Raw genomic sequence first — 20,916 nt, 5'->3', positions numbered from 1 at the left:
TCTCTCACAGCTCAGGTAGGTGGATGCCAAAGAGGAAGACGCCTAGGCTATTGGCTGAGAAGTTCTGTTTCAGGAATGCACCCTGAAGTGACGGATTTACTCTGTTTTTTGTGGGCAAGAAGCATCAGTGTTGAGAAGATACCTTTCAAGTTTTCAGTGTTCTGCACCACTTCACTCAGTGCCTCCAAAAGGGCCAGGTCCTCCAGTGGACTCCCTTCCTTGAGGCTGTGCTTCTTCCGTTCCGCTTTGCGCCGATTCTTAGATGATCTCCTGTTAGAAATTAGAGATGTTTGAAAAGGGGCTCTCTTTGTGCTGAACAGATTAAAATGAATGTAACTATTGGCCACCAACTTTCTGGGAAACCAGAGTATATACAGATGGTATTTGTATTTTGGGGAAAATGGTGAAGGTGTTAAAATGATACATAAAAATTAAATTGGGAGAGAAAAGGCAGGAAGTAATAAGGAAAACCCTAAAACGTGATGCCTGGCCTGAAGTTTTGATTAAAATACAGAATAAAATCGGATTTCATCAATAATAAGAGGTAGAAAAATGAAAAGAACAAACAGCTTCAATTTCGTAGCAAAAACCAAATTAAGTTTAAAGGCAACAAAATTAAGTTGAAGTAAGATAACAGACATACCAGATTGGAATTTGAATATCATAAAATATATATGAATCCCACATTTTCTCCTGCCTCAGAGGTCTTTAATTATGCCATTTGTTTTGTCTGGGACTCTCACCCCAACTCTCAAAGCCCAGTTCTAGGTGGCTTTCTTGCAGTTTCTGATTGCCCCACACAACCTCACAGGTCTCCATTCTGAATTCCTAAAGCACAGTTTGGTTTAAATATATAATCTCACATTATATACTTTTGTTTCCCAAGGAAGAGTACAAGCTCTTATAACTCACATCTCCTTAAAAGGTTTTGGTAACATCCACTACAACTAGCTCGATTATACTTCTGACTAGTTGAATTTTGAATTGAAGAAGTGTGAAATCTTTTCTCTTTATAATCTTTATATTTTTCTCAGTGCCTACACATTGTAGTCACTTAATATTTCTTAAATGAATAAAGTCAGATGTCATATGTAAATTGAGTACCCACTGTAAGCGCCATGTGGGTGATGGGCAAACACATAGGCCACGAAGCTGCAGCAGAAAACATTTCAAAGCTGAGTCTAATCTCTTAGATATGCTGGGAAGGTCCTTGCACAGCTTCCACAGGGCCTTGAAGAATGTCCTCCCACTCCTGCTGCACTGTCCTGTTGGAAGACTGACCTATTTACTTGTACTTTTTCCATATACCCAGGGCATGGTCAATGTGCTGAATAAACATGATACATACGCTGATATTCTGGAGTTACTGTGGGAGTATTTGCCACTCACGTCACTGCCACTCATGACACTGCTAGTTTCAGAGAAGAGATCTGACTCTTGACCGTGGGGTGCCTCATCATCTAGAAGAGAAGAACCAGATAGAATGAAAACTACCTGCAAAAGAGGGTTTACCTTCAGAGGGGTAAGGGAACTACAGTTAATCAGGTCATATCTAAGGACATATGAAAACTAGTACAAAGTCGATCTCAAAATGAAATAAGATAATAAATACAGTTTTATTACTGTAAACTAGTACTTTACCAAACTTTATTCTTTTTACATAAAAAAATTTATTTATTTATCTAGCTAGCTGCGCCGGGTCTTAGTTGTGGCATGTGGGATCTTTGTTGCCATGTGCAAGATCTTCGTTGTGGCATGTGGGACCTAGTTCCCTGACCAGGGATTGAACCTGGGCCCCCTGCATTGGGAGTGCAGAGTCTTAACCACTGGACCACCAGGCAAGTCTTTTTTTTTTTTTTAAAAGCAAAGGAACTTCTGGAAATGAGATCACTGTGTAAATACAGTAGTCCACTGCTCTGGTCGGGGTGTGGAGAGAATGTGTGGCAGAGCTCTGCCTGTTGGTGCCTGGTCCTGCCCCCAAGCTCTCTCCCCAGTACCCACAACAAAGACCCTCACGGACCCTCAGAGGCCTCGGCCTTCTACTTGGCACAGTAATCACACTGCGGGAGGGACAGTAAGCAGCTAAGACAAAGTGCGATGCTGCCCCTCGCCACCCCCCAAGCATCTGTGTCTTCAGGTGGGCACTCACCCAGATGCACCTGCTGTGCTTGCTCCTTGAGCTCTCGCACCACCAATAGACGTGCTTTATGGCGCCTGAATGTGGCCGTCTGAGAGTCCAGAAACGCCATATAATTTTTCTGGGCTAAGGGTGCAGATGGAAAATAATTTGAGCACATTTAAACAAAGAGATAAAACTAGAGTGTGTGTGTGGGGGGTGGTTAGTGAGGGAGTTGGAGCCTAACAAAGAAAAGAAGTTACCAGGTTTTTCAAGGAAGAATTTTTTCTTTAATGAGAAGTAACCAACATTGCTATAGGAGAAAGAACTAGAGATTGAGATTCCAGATCTTAAAGTTCATCAACATCATCCTAGAATACTCTCTACCACTAAACTTACAAAATCACCTGAACAAAAGACTTGGTATCTAACCCAAGAGAAGACTAGTAAATAAAAGGAGTGCATAGGAAGCTGTTAACAAAAATAGGAGGAAGTCACTGAAATGCTTCTTAAATATATAAGTATTAGGTCTTTGTAGATGAACTGTCAGCACTTTTTCTAGGTTCTAGTTAGTGGAGAAAAATCCAAGTAAGAGTGGGCTAGATGGATTGTTATAGGGCCAGGAAGGATGCTTCCAGTATCCCGTTAGGAGTACCTAAAGTGAATGATACACAAAGAACCCTCCCAGTTTTGAGTAGGACAGGGTAGTAGAGAGCAGGCAGGGTAAGAATATAAATACATGTTAATGTCAGAAAGGCCAGACATTACTTATGCAGAGCTTAAAATCAACCTCTACTCCCAAAGACTTTTTACAAGTCAAACTGATGTCCTGCTTTTACATTTTGCTTTTAAGGGATACAGTGAACACCAGAGTATTCTAGAACTGATAACACTCATCTGTTATCGAGGAACCATCTGCAAAGGTTCTTCTTTTTATTATTATTATTTTTTGGGCCGTGCCACACAGCATGCAGGATCTTAGTTCCCCAACCAGGGATCAAACCCGAGCCCCCTGCAGTGGAAGTGCAAAGTCTTAACCACTGGACCACCAGGGAAGTCCCTTCTTATTTTAAAAAAATTTTTATTTTGAAAGTTTCAAACCTACTTAAAGGTTGCAGTAATTCAATGTACATACATATACCCTTCACTTAGATTTATCAATTATTAACATTTTGCCATATTTTTGGCTTCCTCTGTTTCTACACACACACACAAACACACACACACACACACACATTTTTGTGGAACCCTCTGAGAGGAAGTTGCAGATATGATTCTTCCCTCTTAAATACTTCAGCATCTCTCTCTTAAGAATCAGGATATCATCTATATAACCACAATACAATTATTAAATGCAGGAAATTAACCATTTGATATATTATCTAATATATTTGAGTTTACCAACTATTCCCAAAGATTCTTAATTGTATCTTATCACAGGTTTTTAACATTCAAATAAGTTATGTGCTACTATTTAGCAACTTAGCATATTTAAAAACCACGGTCAGAAGTAAATTTCACACCCAGTGGAGAACTCTGACTGACTCGACATAATGAGTCCTTTCATCACTGACATGATTACAGGATGTAATGGCACAGGCAGTACTCTCCCGTCTCCGTCTCCCCCCGCAGTTCTATGCCTCCAAATCAGGAATTCTATCTAAAATGTAACCCTCACCTTCTAAAATGGAAGGCTTTACGTTGGTTTCTATAATATCTGGTCTGTTATATTTATGTACCTAAAAAAAAAAAAATACAACAGTTTTAGGCAGGAAAACTTCAAATCACTGGAAAGTTAAGATACTTGGAAATGGATCACTTTCAGAGGTGACAGGATATTTTCCAGAGGAGTAGGCCTCCGATAAGGTAGCCAATGAAAACTCAATTCATTTCAGTAAAAATTAGTAATATTTCACATTTAGAGGACTGACTAATTCCAAACATCAAGAATAAATTTTTTAAATGGTTTAAAAAGCACTGCTTATCCTTAGACCAGGAACCTGAACTATTTCTAACAAATTTCAGTAGCTCGGAAGACAAAGGACTGCAGCTGACACTGTCTCCCCTGTGCAGGCTCTTGCTCCGCTTAGCACTTCATGCAGGGAGGAGTTTTGAAGTCCTCTTACCAGTCTCAGAGCTTCTTCCCAGGCAGCTCCTTCTAACAGCAAGAGCACAGCTTCTTCATAATCCTGACAGGGGAACATCAAGGAAGGTAACAGGCTAATGGAGCAAGTGTGTTAGATGCCACCATAATAAACTGCAAAACTGCCCACAGAGCTGCCTCCCTCTGCCTTTCCAGCCTATCACTCACAGTCCCAGTTGGTGGGACTGGCCTAGAGTACATGCTCGATAAATACTGATGCAAGAGACAAAGGAGGGGTGTCAATTCTGGAAGTGATCACCAAGCACAAGGTAAGCATCACCTCTCTACATCCCTGAGCATCAAAACCACGAGACAGACTGTTAGAAATGCCCATTTCCCCAGCTGCGCCTCCAAATCTGATTCCAGAGGTTTAGGTGGGCTCCTGAATTGACAAGTGCACACTCTGAAAAAAATGGTAGACTAGAATAGTAATCTTCTAAACCATTTTTTCTTTCTTAATGTTTATTTTTTTATTTTGAACAACTTCAAACCTACAAAAAACTGATGAGTGTAATAAACACCTGCATACGCTACAGTCTTTAACCATTTGTGATGCTTGTACCCTTACCACTAAAAACTTTTGATCATGTACCACAATACATAATTACTTAATGTACTTAAAAAGCATATAAAACAAAACACATTTTTAAAAGATGAAATAGTTTGCAGATGACATGATACTATACATAGAGAATTCTAAAGATGCTACCAAAAAACTACTAGAGCTAATCAATGAATTTGGTAAAGTAGCAGGATACAAAATTAATGTACAGAAATCTCTGGCATTCCTGTACACTAATGATGAAAAATCTGAAAATGAAATCAAGAAAACACTCCCATTTACCATTGCAACAAAAAGAATAAAATATCTAGGAATAAACCTACCTAAGGAGACAAAAGACCTGTATGCAGAAAATTATAAGACACTGATGAAAGAAATTAAAGATGATACAAATAGATGGAGAGATATACCATGCTCCTGGATTGGAAGAATCAATATTGTGAAAATGACTCTACTACCCAAAGCAATCTACAGATTCAATGCAATCCCTATCAAACTACCACTGGCATTTTTCACAGAACTAGAACAAAAAATTTCAAAATTTGTTTGGAAAAACAAAAGACCCCGAATAGCCAAAGCAATCTTGAGAACGAAAAACGGAGCTGGAGGAATCAGGCTCCCTGACTTCAGACTATACTACAAAGCTACAGTAATCAAGACAGTGTGGTACTGGCATAAAAACAGAAAGATAGATCAGTGGATCAGGATAGAAAGCCCAGAGATAAACCCACGCACATATGGCCAACTTATCTTTGATAAAGGAGGCAGGAAAGTACAGTGGAGAAAGGACAGCCTCTTCAATAAGTGGTGCTGGGAAAACTGGACAGGGACATGTAAAAGTTTGAGATTAGATCATTCCCTAACACCATACACAAAAATAAGCTCAAAATGGATTAAAGACTTAAATGTAAGGCCAGAAACTATCAAACTCTTAGAGGAAAACATAGGTAGAACACTCTATGACATAAATCACAGCAAGATCCTTTTGGACCCACCTCCTAGAGAAATGGAAATAAAAACAAAGATAAACAAATGGGACCTAATGAAACTTAAAAGCTTTTGCACAGCAAAGGAAACCATAAACAAGACCAAAAGACAACCCTCAGAATGGGAGAAAATATTTGCAAATGAAGCAACTGACAAAGGATTAATCTCCAAAATTTATAAACAGCTCATGCAGCTCAATAGCAAAAAAACAAACAACCCAATCCAAAAATGGGCAGAAGACTTAAATAGGCATTTCTCCAAAGAAGATATACAGACTGCCAACAAACACATGAAAGAATGCTCAACATCATTAATCATTAGAGAAATGCAAATCAAAACTACAATGAGGTATCATCTCACACCAGTCAGAATGGCCATCATCAAGAAATCTAGAAACAATAAATGCTGGAGAGGGTGTGGAGAAAAGGGAACACTCTTGCACTGCTGGTGGGAATGTGAATTGGTACAGCCACTATGGAGAACAGTATGGAGGTTCCTTAAAAAACTACAAATAGAACTACCATATGACCCAGCAATCCCACTACTGGGCATATACCCTGAGAAAACCATAATTCAAAAAGAGATATGTACCAAAATGTTCATCGCAGCTCTATTCACAATAGCCCGGAGCTGGAAACAACCTAAGTGTCCATCATCGGATGAATGGATAAAGAAGATGTGGCACATATATACAATGGAATATTACTCAGCCATAAAAACAAATGAAACTGAGCTATATGTAATGAGGTGGATAGACCTAGAGTCTGTCATACAGAGTGAAGTAAGTCAGAAAGAGAAAGACAAATACCGTATGCTAACACATATATACGGAATTAAAAAAAAAAAAAAAGTCATGAAGAACCTAGGGGTAAAACGGGAATAAAGACACAGACCTACTTGAGAATGGACTTGAGGATATGGGGAGGGGGAAGGGTAAGCTGTGACAAAGCGAAAGAGAGGCATGGACATATGTACACTACCAAACGTAGGGTAGATATATAGTGGGAAGCAGCCGCAGAGCACAGGGAGATCAGCTCGGTGCTTTGTGACCGCCTGGAGGGGTGGGATGGGGAGGGTGGGAGGGAGGGAGATGCATGAGGGAAGGGATGTGGGAACAGATGTATATGTATGACTGATTCACTTTGTTATAAAGCAGAAACTAATAAAAAGAAAAAAGGAAAAAAAAAAAAAAAGATGAAATATATGAGACAACTGGCTGGGTTTCTTCAAGTAATCTCTGTCATAAAAAGGGGGGTGTATACATTAGATAAAAGGGATTTAAAGGACATAACAAAATGCAATACATGTCCCTAGACTGTAATCTAATTTGGATCGATCTACTGTAAACAATTTTGGAATATTGAGGGAACTTAAATTGTAATTATTAGATGAATTAAAATGCGTCAACATGGAGAGATGAAGATCATAACCAAACACACCAAATTTACAAACAGAACAAACAGCATAATTTCATTTTGGTTAAATACGTGTGTGTGTGTGTGTGTGGAGAGAGGGAGTGGGGAAGAGACAGAAAGGAGAGAGAAAACTCTAGAAAGAAAACAGGAGGTGCTAATAATAGCAATCTCTGAGTGGTAGGAATGAGATGTTTTTATTTTCTTGTATTTGCTTTCAGCACTTTAAACAATCTATATTACATATATACTACTTTAAATAGGTTATTTTTAATTAAAAAGATTAATTAAACATTTTCTTCCGAGACCCCAAAGGATCCTTGCAGGCCTATACCATATGTCCCAGAGAAACACGGTAGGATGTGTTTTGCTTGACTGGCAATGTGTGAGTGTGTGTGTTTTATTGAGATTAAGTTCACATAACATACACTGAATGATTTTAAAATGTGTAACTCGATGGTGTTTACTATACCACAATGTTGGTAACCACAAGCTCTCCCTACTTTCAAAATTTTTTTATCATCACATAAAAACACTCCATATCCATTAACCAATCCCTCCTTATTTCCCACTCCTCTCACCCCCTGGTAACGTCTAACCTGCTTTCTGTCTCTCTGGATTTGCCTAATCTGGATATATTGTAAAAAAGGAGCCACACAGTAGGTGACTTTTTGTGTCTGACTTATTTCACTTAGCATATGTTTTTAAGATTTATCCAAGTTGTACCATCTACCAGTTATTTGTTCCTTTCTTTCCCCTTAATTTATTTTTTTTGATTGTAGTAAAATTTAATATAAAATTTACCCTTTTAACCATTTACTGTACAGTTCAGTGGCATAAGCAAATTCACACTGTTGTGAAACCATCACCACCATCAGTCTCCAAAACTTTTTTTATCTTGCAAAACTGAAATTCTATATCCATTAAACAGTAAATCCCCATGTTCCCCTACCCCCAGCCTCTAGCAACCATCATTATACTTTCTGTCCGGATGGATTTGACTACTCTAGTTACTTCATGTAAGTAGAATCATACAATATTTGTCCTTTTATGTGACTTACTTCACTCAGCATAATGTTTTCAAGTTTCATCTAAGTTGTAGCATACATCAATTTTTTATTTTTTTATGACTGAATAATATTCCTGTGTGTGTGTGTGTGTATGTGTGTGTGTCTGTGCATGTATGCACATATCACAATTTATTCATCTGTTCATCTGTCATTGATGGACATTTGGGTTGTTTCCACCTTTTGGCTATTATAATGCTCTAAAAATATAAACATTTGTATACAAGTTTCTTTGTGGACATATGTTTCCATTTCTCTTGAGTGTATATTTAGGGGTGGAACTGCTGAATCTTATGGTAATGCTATGCTTAACTTTTTGAGGAACCACCAAACTCTTTTCCACAGCAGCTGCACCATTTTACCTACCCACTAGCAATATACAAGAGTTCCTATTTCTCCACATCTTTGACAACACTTATTTTTCATTCTTTTGATTAAAACAATTCTAGTGGGTATGAAGTGATAGCCCACTGTGGTTTTGATTTACATTTCCTTAATGAACAACGATGTTGAACATCTCTTCGTGTGGTTAATGGCCATCTGTATATCTTCTTTGGAGAAATATCTATTCAAGTTTTTTGGCCATTTCAAACAAAATGAGTTGTTTGTCCTTTTGTTCTTGAGTTGTAAGAGTTCTTTACATATTCTGGACATAACAAAGAAACTATAAACCAATATTCCTTGTGAACAAGCACAAAAGCCTCAAGTAAACTTTCGAATCCACCAATATAGGTCATACATTATGACCAAGTTGGGTTTAACTCAGGGATGCAAGATTGGTTTAACATTCAAAAGTCAGTGCAGAGGAGTGATCAAGATGGTGAAGTAGTAGGACATGAAGCTCACCCCCTCCCACAAATATATCAGAAATACACATACATGTGGAACAATTCTCACAGAGTATCTACCAAACGCTGGCAGAGGACCTCAGACCTCTGAAAGAGCAAGAAAATCTCCATGTAACTGGGTAGGACAAAAGAAAAAAAAAGAGAGAAAGGAAGCAGGACAGGACCTGGGCCCTTGGGAGGGATCTGTGAAAGAGGAAAGGTTCCTGTACCCCGGGAAGTCCCCTCACCAGTGGGGAGATTAGCTGGGACAGACGGGGAGCTTTGGAGCCTGAGAGGAGAATGCAGCAACTGGCTTGCAGCAGCTAGAATGGAGAGACAGACAGTGCCACCGCCGTGCACTCCCCAGCCTAAGACGCATGTCCTCTGGTATGGGCAGGGGCTGGGTGTGTAAACTCGGGCTTCGGAGATCAGACCCAGGTAGACAACTGGAGTGGCCTACACTCAAACAGCCTGAAGGGGCTAGAGTCTGGTGCACCCGCACCTGAGAGTGTACGTGGGAGGAAACCTAGGCTGCTTTAGAGGCCATGTGCCATTGTGTGGGCAGTGCGTGAGGGGAGGGGCAAGACCTGCCACTACAGCCTTTTTCCCTGCAGGAGCTCTCAGGCAGCAGAACAACGCCTACACGAGTTCCAGGAGCGGTCACGAGCAGTGGCTGCCCTCTGGGCTTTAGGAGTAATCACCAGCTGTCACCACCACCCTTCTGGACTCCAGGATTGGTTGTGAGCTGCCTCTACTCCCTTCGCATGCTCCAGGAGTGCGCATGATCTGCCAGTGCCACCGAGAACCCAAGACCAGGCACTAGCTCCCATATCTGCACACCCCCTATCAAGGGGATGATGGCCAGCACATGCTGAGGAAAGAAGCTACAGGTATCTGTAAAAAAAACAGCCCTCGTGGGACTTTCCTGGTCGTCCAGTGGTTAAGAATCTGCTTCCAATGCAGGGGATGTAGGTTCAATCCCTGGTTGGGGAACTAAGATCCCACATGCCACGGGACAACTAAGCCTGTATGCTCTGTAGCCTGCATGCCACAACTAGAGAGAAGCCCATGCGCCGCAATGAAAGATCCCACATGCCGCAACAAAGATCCCACATGCCACAACTAAGATCTGATGCAGCCAAATAAATAAACAAATAAATAAAAAATAAAAACAGCCCTCGCACCAAAAATATTAAACCCACATAAGATACACAGGGACGGACTCACATATAAATCGCCCTCCAAGACAAGAGTAGCTAACTGTTTCTCCTAAACTCACAGAATAAGAGAAATATAAGTAAAATGAAGAAGCAGAGGAACCACTCACAGTTAAAAGACCAAGAGAATTCCCCTGAAAGAACAAATAAACAGACCTCTTCAGTCAAATAGACACCAATTTCAAAAAGGAGATAATGAAAATACTGAAAGAATTAAGGAAGGCTATTGACAGAAATGCAGAGTACTGTAAAAAAAAAGGAACTAGAAACTATAAAGTGTAACCAAGAAAAATTAGAAAACTCATTTGTGGAGATGACAACTGAACGAAAAGCAATGAACAGCAGAATAAATAATGCACAAGAACAAATAAGTGACCTGGAAGATATCAATAGAATAATGGAAATCATCCAATCAGGACAACAGACAGAAAGGCAAATTAAAAAAAAAAAAAGAATGAAAGCAATGTAAGAGACCTATGGGATAATATAAAGCATGCCAATGGGGATCGAAAATGTATTTAAAGAAATTATGGCTGAAAACTTCCCAAACATAAAGAAGGAAACATATCCAGGTATAGGAAACAGAGTCCCAAACAAGGTAAGCCCCAATAGACCTACACCAAGACATATTATAATACAAATAGCAAAAGTTAAAGATAAAGAGATGATTCTAAAAGCAGCAAGAGAAAAACAAAGAGGTAATTACAAGGGGACCCCCATAGGGCTATCAGCTGATTTCTCTACAGAAACATTGCAAGGCCAGAAGGGAGGGGCAAGATATATTCAAAGTCCTGAAAGGGAAAAGTCTGCAACCTATGATACTCTACCCAGCAGATTATCACTTAGAATAGAAGGAAAGACAAAGAATTTCTCAGACAAGCAGTAACTAAAAGAATACAGCGATACTAAACCTATCCTAAAGGAAATATTGAAAGGTCTTCTCTAAATAGAAAAGAATATATAAGAAAGAGAAAATCACAATTGGAAAGCAAATCACCTAAATAAGCCAGTACAGAGATTAAAAAAAAAAAATTAAAAATTTCTGTGAAAGTGATGATAACCACAATAAACAGCAAAAGGATGAACATGACTATGTAAAAGAAGACATCAAAATCATAAAATGTGGGGGAGGAGAGTAAGAAAATGTAGATTTTTTTTTCATTTCCTAGAATGTGTTTGAGCCTATATGACTAGCAGTCTAAGGCAAGCAGATACAGGATGGGGTTAACATAGTGGAAAAACAGGGTAACCACAAATCAAAGACATACAATAGATTCAAAAAACCAAAAAGAACATAAGTATAACACAAAGAAAATCATCGAACCACAAAAGATAAAAAGAAAAAGGGACAAAGAAAAAATACAAAATCAACAGGAAAACAAGGTTAAAAAGGCAATTAATACATATCTATCAATAATTACCTTAAATGTCAATGGACTAAATGCTCAAATCAAAAGACACAGAGTGGCACACTGAGTTAAAAAAATGAGCCTACAATACCTGCCTACAAGAGACCCACTTCAGGGCAAAGAACACACAGAAATTGAAAGTGAGGGGATGGAAAAAGATATTTCATGCAAACGGAAATGACAAGAAAAGTGGGAGTCACAACACTCATATCAGACAAAATAGACTTTAAAACAAAGTCCATATAGATGGATAAAGATGGACACTATATAATAAAAGAATCAACACAAGAAGAGGATTTTACACTCGTCAACATGTATTCACCTAATATAGGAGCACCCAAATACACAAAACAAATATTAACAGACATAAAGGGAGAAACTGACAGGAATACAATAATAGTAGGAGACTTTAACACCCCACTCACATCAATGGACAGATCTTCTAGACAGAAAATAAATAAGGCAACAGAGATCCTAAATGATACAATAGAACAGTTAGACTTAATTGATATTTTCAGGGCATTACATCCAAAAAAGCCCATAATACACATTCTTTTCAAGTGCACATGAAACATTCTCTAGGATTGACAACATACTAGGGCACAAAACAAGCCTCAACAAATTTCAGAGGATAGACGTTATCTCAAGGATCTTTTCTGACCACAATGGCATGAAACTAGAAATCAACCACAGAAAAATAAATGAGGAAAAAAATGATTACATGAAGACTAGACAACATGCTACTAAAAAACCAACAGGTCAATGATGAAATCAAAGAGGAAATTAAAAAATACCTTGAAACAAATGACAATGAAAACACAACCATACAAAGTCTATGGGATGCAGCAAAACCAGTTCTTAGAGGGAAGTTCATAGTGATACAGGCCTTACTCAAAAAACAAGAAAAATCTCAAATAAACAATCTAACCAACAACTTAAAAGAATTACAAAAAGAACAAATAAAAGAATTACAAAAAGTAATTCATGAAGTAATTCATGAATTACATGAAGTCAGTAGAAGGAAGGAATTAATAAAAATCAGGGAGGAAATAAAATAAAGATTTAAAAAACAACAGGGCTTCCCCGGTGGCACAAGTGGTTGGGAGTCCACCTGCCGATGCAGGGGACACGGGTTCGTGCCCCGGTCTGGGAGGATCCTGCATGCCGCAGAGCGGCTGGGCCCGTGGGCCGTGGCCGCTGGGCCTGTGCGTCTGGAGCCTGTGCTCCGCAACGGGAGGGGCCACAGTGGTGAGAGGCCCGCGTACAGCAAAAAAAAACAACAGAAAAAAAATCAATAAAACAAAGAGCTTGTTCTTTTAAAGGGTAAACAAGATTGACAAGCCTCTGGCGAGACTCACCAAGAGGAAGAGAGAGAGAACCCAAATAAACAAAATAAGAAATAAAAAAGGAGACACGACAACTTATACTGCACAAATACAAAAAACCATAAGGGAATACTATGAACAATTATATGCCAACAAACTGACAACCTAGAAGAAATGGACAAGTTTCTAGAAACATAGAACCCACCAAAATTGAATCAAGAAGAAACAGATAATTTGAAAAACCAATCACTAGAGGTAAAATACAGTCTGTAATTTAAAAAACTCCCTACAAACAAAAGTCCAGGACCAGATAGCTTCACAGGTGAATTCTACCAAACATAAAAAGAAGAACTTATACCGATCCTTCTCAAGCTCCTCCAAAAAACTGAAGAGTGGGGAACACTCTCAAAGACATTCTATGAAGCTGCCATCATCCTGATACCAAAACTGGACAAAGACACCACCAAAAAAGAAAATTTCAGGCCAATATCTTTGATGAATACAGAGGCAGAAATTCGCAACAAAGTGTTAGCAAACTGAATCCAACAACACATAAAAAAGATCATACACCACGACCAAGTGAGATTCATCCCAAGTTCCCATGGATGGTTCAACATATGCAAGTCAATCAGTGTGATACACCACATCAACAAAAGGCAAGACAAAAACCACATGACCATCTCAATAGATGCAGAAAAGCATTTGACAAAATTCAACATCCATTCATGTTAAAACGCCTTTCCAAAGTGGGTATAGAGGGAACATATCTCAACATAATAAAAGCTATTTATGACAAACCCACAGGCAATATAATACTCAATGGTGAAAAGCTGAAAGGCTTCCTGCTAAAATCTGGAACTAGACAAGGATGCCCACTCACACCACTTCTATTCACCATAGTATTGAAAGGCCTAACCACAGAAATCAGACAAAAAGAAGCAAAAGGTATCCAAATTGGAAGGGAAGAGGTAAAATTGTCATTATATGCAGATAACATGATCCTATATATAGAAAACCCTAAATACACCCCACAAAAACTACTAGAACTGATCAACGAATTCAGCAAGGTAGCAGGATACAAGATTAACATACAGAAATCAGCTGCATTTCTTTACACTAACAATGAAATATCAGAAAGGGAATGTAAAAAAATCAATACTTTTCAAAATCACAGCCCCCAAAATAAAATACTTCGGAATAAACCTGACCAAGGAGGTGAAAGACTTATATGCTAAGAACTATAAAACATTAAGAAAGATAATTGAAGATGACTCAAAGATATGGAAAGAAATCCCATGCTCTTGGTTGAAAGAATTAATATTGTTAAAATGGCCATACTACTGAAAGCAATCTACAGATTTAATGCAATCCCTATCAAATGACCCACGAAATCTTTCACAGAACTAGAACAAATAATCATAAAATTTATATGGAACCACAAAAGACCCAGAATTGCCAGAGCAATCCTGAGGAAAAAGAACAAAGCAGGAGGCATAACCTTCCCAGACTTCAGACATACTAGAGAGCTACAGAAATCAAACCAGAATGGTTTGAAATAAAAACAAACAGACAAATGGATCAATGGAGCAGAATAGATAGCCCAGAAATAAATACACACAACTACTGTCAATTAATCTTCGATAAAAAAGTCAAAAATATATCATGTGAAAAAGACAGTCTCTTTAGCAGGTGCTGTTAGAAAAGTTGAACAGCCACATGTATATTGATGAAGTTGAAACACACCCTACACAAAATAACCTCAAAATGGCTTAAACACTAAAACATAAGACATGACACCATAAAACTCCTAGAAGAGATCACAGGCACAACATTCTCTGACATAAATCATACCAATGTTTTCTTAGGTCAGTCTTCCAAGGCAATGGAAATAAAAACAAAAATAAACAAATGGGACCTTGTCAAACTTACAAGCTTTTGCACAGCAAAGGAAACCATACACAAAACGAAAAGACAACCTACGGAATGGCAGAAAATATTTCTAAACGATGCTATGGACAAGGGTGTAAATTCCAAAATATACAAACAGTTCATACAACTCAACAAACAACCAACCAAATCGAAAAATGGGTATAAGACCAAAATACACATTTCTCCAAGTAACACATACAGGTGGCCAAGAGGCACATGGAAAGATGCTAAATAGTGCCAATTATTGGAGAAATACAAATAAAAACTCCAATCAGGTACCACCTCACACAGGTCAGAATGGCCACCATCAAAACTATAAAATAACAAATGTTGGAGAGGATGTGGAGGAAAGGGAACCCTCCTACACCACTGGTGGGAATGTAAGTTGGTGCCATTGCTATGGAAAACAGTATGGAGGTTCCTCAGAAAACTAAAAATAGAATTACCATATGAGCCAGCAATCCCACTTCTGGGCATATATCCAGACAAAACTGTAATCCAAAAAGAAACATGTACCCCTATGTTCATAGCAGCACTATTCACAATAGCCAGGACATGGAAACAGTCTTAATGTCCATCAACTGATGAATGGTTAAAGAAGATGTGGTACATATATACAATGGAATGCTACTCAGCCATATAAAAGAACAATGGTATTTGCAGCAACAAGAGATTATCATACTAAGTGAAGAAAGTCAGAAAGAGAAAGACAAATACCACATGGTGTCACTTATATGTGGAGTCTAAAATATGACACAAATGAACATACGTATGTACAAGAGAGAAACAGACTCACACTCATAGAGAACAGACTTGTTTCCAAGGGGGAAGAGGGTCGGGGAGGGGTGGAGTGGGAGGTTGGGGTGAGCAGATGTAAGCTACCATATATGGAATGGATAAACAACAAGGTCCTACTGTATAGCACAGAGAAGTATATATTCAATATCCTATGATAAACCATAATGGAAAATAATATATAAAAACGAATGTATAGGGCCTCCCTGGTGGCGCAGTGGTTGAGAGTCCGCCTGCCGATGCAGGGGATACGGGTTCGTGCCCCGGTCTGGGAGGATCCCATATACCGCGGAGCGGCTGGGCCCGTGAGCCATGGCCGCTGGGCCTGCGCATCCGGAGCCTGTGCTCCGCAACGGGAGAGGCCACAACAGTGAGAGGCCCGCATACCGAAAAAAAAAAAAAAAAAAAAAAAAAAACGAATGTATATATATGTACAGCTGAGTCACTTTGCTGTATAGCAGAAATTAACACAACATTGTAAATAAACAATTATCCTTCAATTAAAAAAAAGAAAAAACGTCAATACAATTCACCCTATCACTGGTCTAAAAACAAAACAGAAAACATCTTAGTTTAAGAGGCAATCAGCAAACTTCAATACCCGTTCATGATAAAAACTCTCAGAACCAGAAATAAAAGGGAATTTCCTCAACACAAGTGGGCTAGGATTGGCACATTTTTTCTGTAAAAGGCTAGAGAGTTAATATTGTAGGCTTTCTGGGACTTTCATCCAGACTGTGTCACAACTCTTCAACTCTGTGGTTTTAAGTGCAAAAGCAGCCACAGACAATGGATAAACAAATGGTGGGGCTATGTTCCAATAAAACTTTATTTACAAAACAGGTGGCCAACGAGATTTGGCCCACAGGCTATAGTTTGCCAACTCCAACAACAGCCCTCCCAGTTTCTCACAACTATTAACTCCCCAAAAAGCTAGCAAACATCACACTTAGGGTGAAAGACTGAATTTCTCCAGCTAATCTCACTCACTGTAGACAAGGCCAAGAGTTAAAAACTCTATAGGGGTCCATACTTAAGGAGATTCCTACACTTTTGTGAGTTTTTACCTCCAGGAGCCCTACCAGAACTTCTCACGGTGACTACATACTTCTAGCAGGGGGAAGGGAAAAGCAGACATTTGAAAATACTGATCTTTTTAACACGACCTGCACTCAAATGATTTGGGCAGAGCCTAATCGAAGTGGGTTTTACCAGGGCCTGACCAATGTGGAGGCAGGGAAATACCCAACTCCAGCCCCCTCTAACCTTCCTGTCCTACCTAAGGAGTGGAAAAAAACTGAGAAGCACTGGTGAAGTTCACAGATGAGGTACATGCTCACTTAAAGACTGACAGCTAATCACAGGACTACAGAACGCTTCTCCTACCCAACCCCCCAGCCTCATCACCATATCATTAAAGACCTATTTATCAGATTTGCTTTTACCCAGTATATCACACACATTAGGCTTTTGACAGAAAATTACAAGGCATACAAAAGGGAGTAAAAAACAGTTTGAACAGTCAGAGCAAGCATCAGAACACGACTGATATGGCAGGGATGTTGAGATTGTGAGGCTGGGAACTTAAAATCAGTACAATAAATATGATAACACCTCTAATGGAAAAAACAACGTGCAAGAACAGATGGGTCATGTAAGCAGAGAGTTGGAAATTCTAAGAAAGTCAAACAGAAATGTTAGAAATCAAAAGCAGGCATCTTATCCATTTAATTAACCATCTTAGGTGGGATATATCTTCATGTTTTCAGCTCAATCACCCAACATATTTTCTTTCCAGGATCTAATGATATCACAGTTACCTTCTTTCACTCACTCTTATTACATGAAAGACAATGAAGTATTTTAAAAGCACAATTTTGTTATGTAGATGTGCCCACTAGTGACACCTGTAACAAACACTTTCTCGTCAAAGGCCAAAACCCTAGAAGGCAGGAATCCCTGGTATTAATTGTGTACCTGTGTCGGGTTAAGTCTGTGACAGCACATAGGCTTTATTATTTTCATAATAAATCCTATAATTCTATCAAAAGCTGTTATAGGTACTTATCTTTATAATCTGGTGAAAAATTGGAACCCATCAAGCTGTCCGAGGTAAAAGAGACATTTCCAACAGAAAGAACGGGAGTGAAAGCCAAAAAAGAGTGCAACGCTACATCAGTTTGGTTGAGAACAGTCTTTTCTCATTGTTTCTACTTTGGCAAGTTAATATACAAGGTATAATCCCCTTCAGATTTAATTTATACTTTCTACCAAGGTCAAGCCACTAGTGCATATTATAATAGAGTTCTTTGGTATTCTACCTCACAGTAAGTGTAATTACTTAGAGATATACTGAACTTAGATTTCCAAATCAAGTCAGCAACATGGGAGACCCTCAGGGGAAATACTATCTCTGGATTTCCTAAATACCCACAGTTCCTTTAATTTTCATGATCACTAAGGTACGACTGGGAAGCCCTTGCTTGTTGATTGGGGGTGGGGCAGAGGGTGTGGACGGGAGGCACTGAGTTTACCTGGGCGTACTGTTCCAAAACTGTGGCTGCGTCGCAGTGCTTCCTCTGCTCAGCTAGCTTTCCTGCAAAGACAATAAGCATCTGAGCACAGTTGGCTTACGAGGAACGGTATTCCCAAAACTCAAGTTGAAACGGTTTTTGGTGGTACTATTTAAATCAAAATGGTCTCCTACAAATTGAAGACTGAGCTCTACAGAGTATACATTCAAAGTGAACTGCTTTAAAATAGCATTTTCAAACGTGTTCCCCCAAGACTGCTCAAAGGATCATAAAAGGCAGAACCAAGAAACCATTCTCAGGTCAAGTACGTTTGTGAAGCACTGGGTAAGATAGAGTTAAGCGTTCTTTTGCTGAAATGCTTCATTAATGTGTCTTTATTGTGTATCAAACTATATACTTTGTGAATTTCTATGAGAGAGACAGGCAGGAATACCATGGGGTCCTATCTTAAATGGAAGTTACCATCAAAATTTAGCATGGGATGTGAAAATCACATAGAGTCAAACTCAGTCAGAAAAATGCTTACAAAGGCACACATATGGGAAACTGACCTAGCATCTCTCACTAATCCATTTTTTTCCTCTGATAGGAAGAGGCTGCTGTTTCTTTGGTTGAGCACTAGATGGGGATAGCTGGCTTATGACAGGGGTCTTGCAGTATCTTCAGATCTGAGACTCATACTCAGCCCAGTTGAGATAATTACACTATAAGAGGCACACAGAACCCAGAGGTAACTAAGGGGCTGGCAGAGTCACGTCTCCCATTTCATGCTAACTCCAGGGCATATTATCACTGACAAAACCAGGAAGAGTCACCTCCACTGTTTAAATAGCTATCTTTTCTTTCTTTTGGTGACTTGTGTAAACTGCCTAAGTTAAATGTACACATGAAGTGACTCCACCTTGTAAGATTTCTCAAAAATCTTTGAGCACTGTCTTCTCCACCTTCTTCTGCTAAGCATCTGGGAGAACTAGGTGCACTCCATTATAAGGCATGACAAACAGCAAGCTAAGAATTGAAAAGAATGTAAGAGAAGATAAGAGACACCAAGAAAAGAACTAGAAAATTTAAACTACAAATAACAAGTTTCTAGAGCAGAAGTATCAACGGAGCCAGAATAAAGAGTTAATAAGACTCAAATAAGGACTTCTCGGTACTTGTAAAAAGAGTTTAGCTTGGAAACTCAAAGGGCTTATAGAAGAGTCCACAGATCTAATAACCAGAAAATGCCAGAAACAGAAAAGTGATAATCTCACACATTTTTATAATCCCAAAGGAAAAAAAAATGTGAAATTACTAAAGAGAATATGTACGTACATTGAACAGGATATAGCTTGGATTTTTTTTTTCAGGAGTGCTTTTTATGGGGAGATCATAACAATATTTACAAGACTCTTGAAAAGGTAAGGGGGAAATATACCAGCCACTCACTTCAAGCACAGCTGACAGGGCCAGAGCCCCACCCGTCTCTTCTCCCAGGCACTCTGGGAATGCCACTCCACTCTAAGAAATCAGACTGGAATAACCTCACCTCCGGTTCAGGCAATCCCTAGATCCTGATACAGCTAAACTGCCTTTGCTTTCACACTGCTTATACATTTGGCTTCATTTCTGAAAATTGCTATTATGGTTTCCAATGATCTATTGTCTATATTTGAACGGTCCCACCCCGAAATTCATCTTTATATTCTTGCAGGGCACATTGCTACCCAGCTACACTGTACTAGGTGTACCTGTAAAATGTGAGTTTGGTGAATGAGGTAGAGAAAAGTGTTAGCTAGGTCATTTCCAACTTTGAGTGTTCTCTCACGATTCCAGCTTTTCCCCTTCCCGAGGACTGGAATACAGATGTGGAGAAAATCCACCTTTGACTCTCTGCCTAAGAGATGGCAGATCCGCACCATGGGAGGACTTGTCAGTGCCATGAGAGAGACAAGTAAACTGCTTTCTTTATTGTGCCATTGTATTTGGGGAACTCTCGTAGCAGTTCAACTTTTACTCTACCTAATAAGCCACTCCAAATTAACCTTTACCCATGCACACGACAGTGCACCAAGGTTGCTGCCGCCTGACACATGTCTGCAAAACTGCCAACCAAAACCACAGAGACACAAAGCCATTAGAGAAGTTATCTGGGAGAACCTAATGGCGTGTTTACCTGCCAGAGTTCTGCCCAGCCCAGCCAGCTGGTCTTTGGTCAAGTGAAGCTGGGCTGCCACACAGAGAGCTTGCTGCCAACTGCCACAAGCCAGAAAGGCGCTGAGAGCTTTCTCGTGGGCACCACAGCGGGCAAACACGAGCCCTGCTGGCTCACAGAGGTGCTCCTGCAGCAGGTGTTCCCCGTAAGCAATGCTGATGTCCTGGGACAGGAAGAGACAAAGGGTTGGTGAGGAGAGGTGATAACTGTTCTTTTAAATCTCCAAGGTAGGCTGCCTCGGTCATTATACTTGAAACTCCCTGGAATGACTTAGAAAAACCCTGTGGATGACCAGTGAATTCAATCTTTCTTCCATTCAAAACCTTACTGAGCATGTGCCATGTATTCATCCAACAAATAATTACTGAGTACTATTCAGGGCAGCGGGAGTAACAG

At 39.4% G+C, this 20,916-nt stretch overlaps 1 protein-coding gene across 2 annotated transcripts in view; it reads right to left on the bottom strand.

Moving 5' to 3' along the window:
• ELP1 (elongator acetyltransferase complex subunit 1) overlaps positions 1-20,916 on the bottom strand; it is a 65,438-nt gene that overhangs the window by 7,657 nt on the left and 36,865 nt on the right. For both annotated transcript variants that reach the window (XM_082624499.1, XM_082624498.1), the window contains 7 exons: positions 20,482-20,683; positions 18,324-18,385; positions 4,243-4,305; positions 3,795-3,855; positions 2,150-2,263; positions 1,349-1,460; positions 143-270 (listed from right to left, as the gene is read on the bottom strand). In XM_082624499.1, the coding sequence (XP_082480625.1) occupies positions 143-270; positions 1,349-1,460; positions 2,150-2,263; positions 3,795-3,855; positions 4,243-4,305; positions 18,324-18,385; positions 20,482-20,683 (742 nt within the window). The remainder of the gene's footprint in view (positions 1-142; positions 271-1,348; positions 1,461-2,149; positions 2,264-3,794; positions 3,856-4,242; positions 4,306-18,323; positions 18,386-20,481; positions 20,684-20,916) is intronic.

This window comes from Mesoplodon mirus (assembly GCF_964341445.2).
Source record: "Mesoplodon mirus genome assembly, chromosome: 1".
Lineage (NCBI taxonomy): Eukaryota > Metazoa > Chordata > Mammalia > Artiodactyla > Ziphiidae > Mesoplodon > Mesoplodon mirus.
Note: the sequence above shows the minus strand (reverse complement) of the source record. Positions and strands in the feature narration are given on the sequence as shown.